The following is an 11,188-nucleotide window of genomic DNA, read 5'->3' on the forward strand; positions in this document are numbered from 1 at the left end:
AGGTGACAATAATGGTGGTCAGTGAAAAATTAAAATGGTACCATAGCACCTTCTTTATAATTTACTTGGATCCTATTAATCCTTATAATGAATTCACTTTTTAATATGTGCAGTCTTTATAGATTAAGGCAATAAAAGATAAGTAATTCTCTTACAAGGGCAATATGTTATACTATGCTAAACTTCCAAGTTCTCTCCTGGCAACCTTGTTTTCTTCTTTGTGAAGGGCAGAATTAAACCACCAATTCTGACTGTTAAATGTCTTGGTCCCTAAGGAGCAATGTAACTTCAATTTCCTCTAATATAGAAGAAAACTGCTCACATTTTTCATCCATCGTTATGTAATCCACTTTTCTCATTAGTAACATGAAAAGTGCTTGGTAAATGTAGAAATATTTTTACCAAACTTAAACGTATCCAAATGCATATGCCATATTAACATAACACATTATTAACAAACTGTATGACGTTTTACATTAATAAATTCACAATTAATTCATGATTCACAATTAATAAATGACAAAATTGCTGTTACTCAATCCAGTGTTTTCAGTCATTTATATTGCAGAAATGCTTTCCTATTGTAGGTTATATTCTTTTGTGAATGTTATGACCTGGCTGTGCAGTCACATTTAGTTTTGATATTTGTTAGTACTTTGCAACATAAGTTTTAAACTTTTTTTTTTTATTGAATCTCCTATAAGGCTTCTTTGGCTGACATTACATTTTTCGATTACAGCACAGCTAATAGAAAGCTGCATGACAGTAATGATGGACTGCGGAGCGTGCTGGAGAACAGTTTGATCAAGTACAACAGATCACTGGTACGTAGATGTTCCAGACACTGGGTGCTGCTCCTCTAGTGCCGGTAATGATATGCTCTCTGCAAGGACATCAGCACACAAAAGATTTGATGAGTTTGTCTCAGGGCAGCTACATCTTTATCAGACTTTCAACATTTTCTCCCAGAATCTGAAAAAAAATCTCAATTTTACAGTATATATATCTTAATTTTTTATCACTGTTTCATGGACATAGAATAACAGTCATTTTTTATTGGAGCCATTTACTACTTAATTTTTTAATCTAGAAAGGACCAAAACGTCTTTGAGCTCATTGTAAAAATGCACCTAACTATATAGATTTTAAAACACAGAAAAATATTCAGGCTGATCCAGTGCTAGTTATTGTAACCCTGTCTTTATAGTCACAAAACACAAACATCTATGTTACAGTGGAACTGAACTCAAAATCAAAAGATCTGCTTTGCTATAGTGAACATCTGCAAATGTTGGTTGTGCCTATGAAGTACCCTAAATGTGTTTCCCATTTTTTAAATTCCTCCTAATTAATAAGTAATTAAAAGTGCACCTACTGGTATCTGAGGGTGCCTAGGAATTTAAGGCACTGGTGCCTGTGATAACAATTTTCTAGAGATTTGGAGTGTTATATGGTCAAAGCTGGAGGCTTTGACTTGTAGAAGCAAAAGCCAGCTTCTACCAAGGTGGCATAGCATAAGACATTGTAAAAAGATAAGCTGCATGCAGTCTGTAGGCCTCCGAATAGTTTTCACCTGTTTTATTTTTTAAATGCGCGGTGAGTGGGTTTAGAGTCCTAAATTGGACTTGGATTTCCAACATTCAGCACTTAGCTATAGGCATCAAGAGTCTTTCCACAAACAGGAACATTTTTGGATGACATATATTCTGTTTTTTCAGCGTGCAAACACTTCACCGGGAAGTACCATTTCCAGGAACAGTCCCAAGTTAAACAGATCTAATTCTCCATGTGACCGGTATAGTAAAATGCTTATATCATGTTAAAAAATGGGAGGTAGTACAGCAAGTTGTTTGTTTTCTTGAGTTACACCTTTAAATTACACCTTGAAAGTGACATCTTCTGTCCTTTTAATGCTATACTATGAAATGTATGTAGGTAGTGGTATATGTGGTATATGTTTAGGTGTCTCACGAATAATTGATACAGTTATTAATATTAACAAATGAATATTGAAACATGAAAAGGAAAGACTAAGTGCTTGTTATGTGCTGTGCATATTGCCCTACTAATTCAAACTTGAGGACCCTTGTTTTCTCTGAAAAAAGATTTCCTATAATTGCAAGTACAATTGTGTATTGATGAATATGTACTTTATTAGATAATGCTTGGTGGTGGTGATGGTGATGGTAGGTGCAGCTGACCATGGACAGTTCTATAAAAGCAGAATATTGGGATGTAGTTGTAGTAGTTGTGCTCCATATTAAATGCAGAGGTATTCCAATATTCTTTGTATTAATTAATAATCATACAAAGTTCTGGTAACCACCAGCAAAAATAAATCATTTGGGTGTTGCATGTTTGTCAAGTTCAACAATATTTTGAAGTGCCTTTTACTTATAAGTTTTTACATCCTTTGTCCTGTAGGTCTCCACGATCATCCTATTTAGACGAGGATTATGATTCTTTAGCAGTGTGTGATCCTATGCAGAGAATGAACTGTGATGTAGAAAGCCTTCCTGAGAGTTGTATAGACAGTGGCTTATCTACTCTGAGAGACTCCAATGATTATGATTCTGAAGTGGAGTACAGGGCACCAAGGAACTTCAACAGATCAAGGTTTCCAATTGATAGCTATGGCGGGGATGCTTCAGATACAGATGTGAGTATTGTGATCTCAGTTCTTTCATGCTTGTAATAAAATGTATAATAAGTTTGCAATGCAGACTGGAACTTGTAGATTCACAAGGACTGTAAATCACAGTGTCTAGTGATGTTTTCATGGTAGTTTCATGCTTTTTTGTGACTCAAGAAGTAAAAAATTTGAAAAAATGATGTTTGTTTTTTTTAAAAAAAAATATGGATGCAAAAATATTGCATCCTTAGATTTTGGTCTGCCTTCAACCATACCTTTTACCTCTAATTGAATAACCAGCCCTATAAGAAACCATTTTTTCTTTTAAAGTAACAGGTGGGTTCATGGGTTTTTCAAATAGCACCCCCTCATATTGCATGTGTGTGAACATTGTCAGGTCCTGGCTTTTGACTAGGTTGTCTTGTGGGAGAAAAAAAACCCTAGTAACCATGAGCATGGACTTTGTACAGCGCTGCGTAACATGTCTGTGCTATATAAATACTATGTAGTAATAATATTAACTAATTCTATAGTTTCTAACCTTTGGCCTTTAAGTCCAACAACCTTAATCTAGCTTGACTTTTAAAAAAAAAATAAACAGTACCTGAATAGCCAGTTGGGCATTATCTTATTGTTACAGTACCTAACTGTAAAAACTCAGGGGTTCTTTGTTTTAAAATTAAGTTCATTTAGATTTCTATAAATCAAAATGATGTAGGAAACCAAATTTTTTTACAATAAGCCCTGGGGGCAGGCATATCTGATTTTCCTTTTTGTACTGTTACAAATATTTTCCTTTTGATTTATTTATGGTTAATTTAAGTGCTGATAAGTTATAATTTAGCTTTTTATTTATTTTAGATAATAGAAAATGCAAACAGCAATGACATTTTAACAATTTTAAATCAGTTAAAAAACAGATTATAACTAGGAGTTATCTTTATTTTCACAATGGGCAAAACTGTGTAAAAGAATGGTAATATGTTGCCTTTACCTGTAGGTCCCAGAAATCCGAGATGAAGAGTCGTATGCCCCAGAATCTGCTGGGTCATATCTTGACTGGAAACCATCACGACCAGTCAGTAGAAGCAGTTCAGGAGCATCATCGAGAAAGTGCATTTCGGCATTGCCTGTACAAGCAACACAAGTAAGCCAAACGTAATTTTAGCTTTTATGTTTGCAATGAAACATGAAAAATGACCCTTGTTAGCACTACAAAACAGGTATGAAGATAAAGCTGGTCAATCAATCATATAATGTTAGGTCAAACCAGTCTCACTCACTAATCAGAGATATTGGTTTCTCTATATAGCTAGAAATTGGTTTCTCTATATAGCTAGTCACATGTCCTGTACAGATTGGTTTGCATAGAAATCCCTTTATGTATTCCACCTAGATTTAAAGAACAGCGCAAAGTAGTTTAGCAAATTACAAGTTATTTTATAGAATATATAAGCGTGGCATTACCCAATCTATTCTCAGTTTTATTCCCCTTTATTACTGCTTATGATGTATGAGATTACTATATCAAGGTTTCAGCTTTAGGTTGTATTGCTAATTTAATGTTCTTATTCTTTCGATCTTATTCTTAAACGATCTTTAAGATCATTTACTGTAACTTTTACAACAAAAACTCTATTTGGATTCTCTATTAGTCTACTCAAAAAGGGATATATCACCAGGAATTTTGGGCAAAAGGACTTCTGTCTACACTTAATTTAATGTAATTTGTGCCGCTGTAATATATTCTTTGCTACCCAATCAACAAACATATGCAGAGAGCCATGTTCATAAAATATTTAAGATTCTTATCTTGGAGGGACAGACAGCTCCGTACCACTTTTACAGAAATTCAGACCCACTTCATTCCTAAACTTTTTCACATAATATATTTTTCTGCTTATGTTTGCTTATGTAAAATCAATTTTACATGTATTAAAATATATTTTTTAGGTAGATTCTGAGGACAGAGTGAGCAAATTTCCCAGCACAGGGAAAGCATATAAAATAGTCCTTGCTGGAGATGCTGCTGTTGGAAAGTCTAGTTTTCTCATGAGACTTTGTAAAAATGAATTTCGGGGAAACACAAGTGCTACTTTAGGTATGTCAAAACCTTGATGCATTTACATTACTATATTAAAATAAAAGAATTTTGTAATATTAAAAAACTCATAGATTTATATTTGGAGGTGGCATCTATGGAGTATCCAAAGGGTGCCCTGAATGACTACATTTTATGCCTTTATCAAACCATCATTATTAAACTGGATTATTTAAAAAAACTGGCGGTTTGCTTCTTATAAATTAATTTTTTTTAATGCTATAGTTATGTTTTAGCTCTATGTTAAATGGTAAAATATCTGTAATTTGTAGCCTCCAAGTACTTTAGCCTTTATCCATCAGATTTTTTTATAATAGGATATATATCAACCCACCTGGCTAATATATTAATATTTTACTGATTATATAATATTTCATGTTTATTGTTTTAGGACTTTTATGATTTAAGGGAAGCTTCTAGATTCAGAGATTAACCATTGCTATTTTTGTGTTTGAAAAAGGAGTTGATTTTCAAATGAAGACACTTGTAGTAGATGGAGAGCCAACATTATTGCAACTTTGGGATACAGCAGGTCAGGAAAGGTATGGAATCTAAACCCTTGTATTTTGTGATCATATATCATGATTATATACACACATATATATATTTAGATGGATGGATTTACACAAAGTCATATCAATATTACCTAAAGTCAGAAAATTGACAAATGAGCCCCCAGTGACATTGATCCCCCTGTAAACTTGACCATAACTTGCTGTGAATGGATGTTATCAAAATTCATGTCTACATGAAGGATATGGAATATGTAAATGTTTAATATAGTCCAGCAGCAGATATGGAGTAAGCCTTTGCTTTATTTATTTCTCTATAATATTTATGGATGAACATATCAGGTTAATTGATGTGTTTTTATGTATCATTCTAGATTTAGGAGCATTGCAAAGTCTTATTTTAGAAGAGCCGACGGAGTCCTCCTTCTGTATGATGTGACTTGTGAGAAGAGCTTCCTGAATGTTAGGGAATGGATAGATATGATTGAGGTAATCTAAAGAAGTCTACATTTATAGTGAGAACTATGAAAAAAAGTTACACTTTCTCTTATCTCTCATTCTCTTATCTCATCTCTTCTCTCATTCTCTCTCATGTATTGTATTTTGATAGTGCTACTCTAACATACTGTCCACATATGTCAGTTCATATACTTGATAGGACGCTGTATTTTTCATGGTATTACTAATTTGCTTCTTCATCTCCCGCTTTTAGATCATTGTAAATCTCTGCCTTTTAGTGACATTAGCTTACATTAGGTCATGCCCCTGTCTATTTCCTGTAACTTTTTATTTCATTCTCATTCATTCCAAAACAGCCGATGCTTAGGCCTTTGAAACAGCTATATTCCAATCATAAAATGGTCTTTTCCAATTTATAGCTACCAAAAAACAAACCCCTCCAATCTTCACCTAAACATCTCAAATGCTGGTGAATTTTCTAAACCTTCTCCAGGGCCTGCTTCTGATATTATATTAAAGCTGTTCTAGTGGAATAACTCCACAATCTTGGTGAATTTTTTTCTGTGGCATATCTCATTATTTATTTTAAAAGTTATGGAAGGTTTTGGCATTTAGGCTGCATTCCTGACATGATCCTTTCATTGTGTGAAAGTCTGTAAAAAAATCACACACACACACACACACACACACACATCTAATAAAATACTTTAACATTAAAGTCTCATCTCACTTTCTACATATTTTTTAACCCTTTCAGGGAACGAGTAAGGGGTTTTATGTGCCCCTGTGCTCATTCCCTGGGGTTAAAATGAAAGCTCTTATAAACATGTCATGCGCGTTTATAAGATATTTTTTAGCGTTTTATATGCAAGGAACGTTTACATGCATTTTTAAAAGCATCTGTGCAGACACAGCCTTAGGCGTAGATTATATATACTATGCACTATGGAATCTATTTATGAATGTTTTCACCCAAGATTTACCCAACATTTAGTCAGATTTCACACATTTTTCACATTGGATGCAATTAGAAGAAACGTTGTCTGTGAAGGTTGTTATTTATCTTGGTTATTGTATATTTAGTAGCAGTTAGTTACAATTAACTGGACTTGTTTTTGTCAAGCTTGAGTTAATTGCTGGTGTTGCAGAAATCACTATTTTTTTAAATTACTTTGCATGATGATTTAATTTAAATATCAGTAACAATATTTGCTAACATATTTGAAGGCAATATGCATTTTATGCATATGGGCCAATATTTGTTAACATTTAGATGTTAGATATATTTTTTTCTATAAATTCATGATTCCCGATTTGCTGCCACAACTAACTTATAATTATGTCTATTTTGCAGGATGCAACGGGTGACAGCATACCTATTATGATGGTAGGGAATAAAGCTGATCTCCGACAGATGCTTTTAGAACAAGGGCATAAATGTGTACCCATCAGTTATGGAGAAAAATTATCTATGGTAAGCATCTTAAAAAAATGAAGTTGAGAATTATGATACTACATGCCCTAAATATGCAAAAATCCTTATATGTAGCAGCAGGCTGTTCCTTGTTAATTTTCTTTAAATGTTTTTGTACTGTTAAATGTACAGTTCGAATTTAGGAAGACTTTGGTGCTTTTTGGTGCTGAATAGTATTGAAGCTTCCTATCCGATGATTTATATAAAAGTATTCATTGTCCACTGTAACAGCCATAATCCTAAAGTACTAAACGATGACAAAAATTCTACAAGTTTGGTGAACTATTGCACAGCCTACAACAAAAATGTATTTCTCATTTATCTATTCATATTGAACCACTGACTTTAATTTGTTTTTGCTTGTAATTATGGACCCAGGAATGCCAACCAGATCATATGGTTATAATCTGCTATGAAATGTTGTCCATATATATATATATATATATTGTGATTTCTTTCATGCCAGTATGTGGCAGTATAAGAGACTAGGCAGAGTGGGGCACATGATTAAATAAACCTAATAAACTTAAAGATCGGACATCTTTTTTTCTTCATCCTGCATCAAGTTAAAAGATTGTTTGATTAAAGTCCCTTCTGCTTGGGGTACTTCCACAACTCCCAGCAGTTTTAAACCATTCTACCAAACCATCTGATCCATTATAGATATAGGAATGTAAAAACTGGAGCAATACGCTCATATCCCTAAGTTTTGAGACTTTCAGCAAAGGGACTGGCAATAAATCATTTGATCTATTAATTGACACTGGCCCCTCTAAATCCAGAGATTGGGCCTGATTTTTTTAAATCTCTCCAAAGCTGGAGAGGATACACTTTTATCAGTGAAGCTGAGGGATCAAGCAAATCTGGAATGGATCTGGTCCAGGGTTTAAAACATTTTCTAACATATAGCAAATGCATTTTAACCCCCCTAGTGGTCTGATTCTGGCTGTATTTCCATGCATAAAGCGGTACAATTTTTTGCATTGAAATTTATTTTACATTGTAGACCTATAATTCTTAGGTATAACTCACTGACACATGTCTAATAGTTATTAACTAGTTGTAATAGTTAATAATGAACTTTAAAAATAACCCAAAAAAATCTGTTAAAAAAAAATGTATAATGTAATATAACCGTACAGCAGCATATATAATATATATATATATATATATATATTATATGAATATTTCTTTGGAAATATTGGACTCAATACAGCTATTTTGTATTGAATCCTTTACAAAACTATTTGAATTTCCCGCTGCTAAGTCCTGGCTGCACCAACGCATGCACCGACGTCACCGTAGGACGTCTCTGCACTTCGGGGCTGGACATCGGGGGAGGCAGACGTGTCCCCCAGACCTGAGGGGACCAGCAGGATGCTGGGGGACAGCAACAAAACAAGGTAACTGGGTTTTTTTTCTGCTTTTAGGTACCCTGACTCTGACTCGGGATTACCGCTTTTTGCATGTACAATCGTCACGAGTCAGACACGGGGATAGCGCTGGGGGGGGGGTTAAGAAATCCATTCCAGGTATGCTGGATCACCCAGCTTGACTGATGAAACTGTATCCTTTCCAGCCTTGGAGAGATTTATTAAATCAGGCCCATTGATTTTAGGTTGAATCTGTGGGCCCACAGGGTTTTTTTTCTATGAGAAGCAATGAGAAGGTGGCAACTATGGTGTAAAATGTATGGTTTGCTATGTACCTCACTGGGTATTTTGTTTCAGGAACTTCTGGCCACCTATGGTAAATGTGACAGATTTTCATCAAAGGCATATTTTGACTTATTCTGGTTGGATATAGCTTTACTGATGTGGTTTACACTTGCCAGCACACAGGTTTATAGCAGAGTTTCCATTCTGTAGGCCCCTGATGTGGTTCATTTCTCTCATGCAGTAACATAATCTATAAGTTACTTCACTGCCTCTAAAAACAGCTGAAGTTGAGCTTTGTTCCTTTTTTTTATGTAGACGTACGGTGCTTTATTCTGTGAAACTAGTGCCAAAGAGGGTTCAAACATCGTTGAGGCTGTTCTTCATCTTGCACGGTATGTCTGTTATACAATAGGCAATGCATAATATAAAATGGTTAAAAGAGTTCAAACATTAGTAATTTAGAACATACATACTGCATGTATATATGTGTGTGTGTGTGTGTGTATATATATATATATATATATATATATATATATATATATATATATATATTATATCCATTGTATAATATAGGCAGACCAGGCATACAGTCTGGCAAATTGTTGCAGGAAAACCCCAGGTCAGTGTCTGTTTAACAAAAAAGTGATCCACACCTTGTGAAACTACAGCTCAGTATGGAAAAGCATTGGATTCCTATGCATCTATGGTAACTCTAGATAAGATGCAATTATGTGGGGTTTATGCATAACCTACCTGCCTCCGTTTTCCTTCCTTGTCACAATAAAATGGTAAAAGTACGATGTCATTAAGTGATCAGTGTTGTGTCAAAAGAATAAATTAAAAAAAAACATACTGCTTCCTATAAATAAAGTAAACTACTGGGATCCAACTATGGAAATAAATAAATAAAATCTAAGATTAAAATTAGGGACAGTTTTTACCCTTGGAGACTTTAGAATTGAGTGATCCTGTTTTTCACCGGATAAATAGATGATATTATGTACAGCAATTGTTCTGCTAAAAGAACATGCATTGGGAAGTCCCAGTTTTATAAACAGTAGAACTATCCCTAACTAACAGTGTAACTATCCCTATCTTAGTCAAGTAAGGTAGTTATTACTCTATTATTCTGGGCCTATTTAAAAGAGGAAAAGTTAATCAAAAATTTTAAAACCTTTGTGCATTTTGTGTTTTGATTTGGGTCCTACTATAAATGTGAGTTCTTTGAAGGGTGCAGGATATGGAAAATGCAGGGACTATGAGTTTCTATGCCCTTCTTATGTCACTAATATTTTTGTGTGACCTTATATTCCTCAGGGAAGTACGGAAAAGATGTGACAATGAAGATGACAGAGGATCTGTTACTAATCTATCTGGGGCCATCATCAAGAAACCAACACAAATGAAAAACTGCTGTAATGTGTAATCCATTGTGACATCAGGATGTAATAATGCAATTATATATTTAATAAGTTGTATTTTCAAATAATATGAAGGAATTGTACATAGGTGTTACTTTTGTGGCATATATGTTTTTCTTCCTTTTAATAATAGTGGATTGTATATGTATAACCAAGAGGAAGGAATAGAGTTTGGTTACAGATTCAACTAAGAGGTTTCAGATTTACCTGTTCTTACCTTTCCTCCTAGTGTTATACATCTAATCTCCTGTTCTTATCACCTGATTTGTGTGTTGTTATTTATCATGAAACACATATGTAAATTTTTTAAAAATCTAAGCATTTGTATACAAGTCAGAACTTTAATAAACCAGCTTTGCTTTTGTTTTAGTATTGAACATATTTTTGAATGCAACCCCAAATTGTGTGAACTAATAGCTTTATTAGAGAGCTGACACCTAAACTGTCCACTTCCCAGTTGGCAATGCCTGTTGACTGGTTATGCAAGTTACAATTATTGCACTGTGGGATGTGGAGTTATGTTTATTTTCCCATACAACGATGAGGTTAGGGTTCTGACGGGATTGATGGTAAAATAAAACGGGTTTCTTTTGGTAAAGCTATTTGTATACATGGTTAAGCTTACCCACAGGTTTGATTTCAACTCCTTGTAAATATTTCTGTATCTGAGTCTCAGTTATGCATCTGCTCTTATACATAATTTATTAAAAATGTTTGTCTACCACCAATGTGTCTAATATATATTTAATTATGCACACATATCCCTATACAGGTTACAGTATATACATAGTAGATATAGAGTGTTTTTTTTAAGAAACAATCATTTGTGGAGGAAAAAATGTTTATTATTATACAGTATTTATATAGTGTCAACATATTACGTAGCACTGTACAAAGTCCATAGTCATGTCACTGTCTCTCAAAGGAGCTC

The 11,188-nt window shown here is 34.0% G+C and overlaps 1 protein-coding gene across 2 annotated transcripts in view; it reads left to right on the forward strand.

Annotated features, from left to right (window-relative positions):
• RASEF (RAS and EF-hand domain containing) overlaps nucleotides 1–10,985 on the forward strand; it is a 44,511-nt gene extending 33,526 nt beyond the window's left edge. For both annotated transcript variants that reach the window (XM_072404101.1, XM_072404102.1), the window contains exons 8-17: nucleotides 740–824; nucleotides 1,719–1,795; nucleotides 2,425–2,659; nucleotides 3,633–3,779; nucleotides 4,586–4,733; nucleotides 5,194–5,275; nucleotides 5,620–5,734; nucleotides 7,059–7,178; nucleotides 9,152–9,228; nucleotides 10,154–10,985. In XM_072404101.1, coding sequence (XP_072260202.1) covers nucleotides 740–824; nucleotides 1,719–1,795; nucleotides 2,425–2,659; nucleotides 3,633–3,779; nucleotides 4,586–4,733; nucleotides 5,194–5,275; nucleotides 5,620–5,734; nucleotides 7,059–7,178; nucleotides 9,152–9,228; nucleotides 10,154–10,262 — 1,195 coding nt within the window. In that variant the 3' untranslated portion in view covers nucleotides 10,263–10,985. The remainder of the gene's footprint in view (nucleotides 1–739; nucleotides 825–1,718; nucleotides 1,796–2,424; nucleotides 2,660–3,632; nucleotides 3,780–4,585; nucleotides 4,734–5,193; nucleotides 5,276–5,619; nucleotides 5,735–7,058; nucleotides 7,179–9,151; nucleotides 9,229–10,153) is intronic.
• Nucleotides 10,986–11,188: the final 203 nt, after the last annotated feature.

The sequence above is a fragment of the Pyxicephalus adspersus genome, chromosome 3 (genome assembly GCF_032062135.1).
Source record: "Pyxicephalus adspersus chromosome 3, UCB_Pads_2.0, whole genome shotgun sequence".
In the NCBI taxonomy this organism is placed as follows: Eukaryota; Metazoa; Chordata; class Amphibia; order Anura; family Pyxicephalidae; genus Pyxicephalus; species Pyxicephalus adspersus.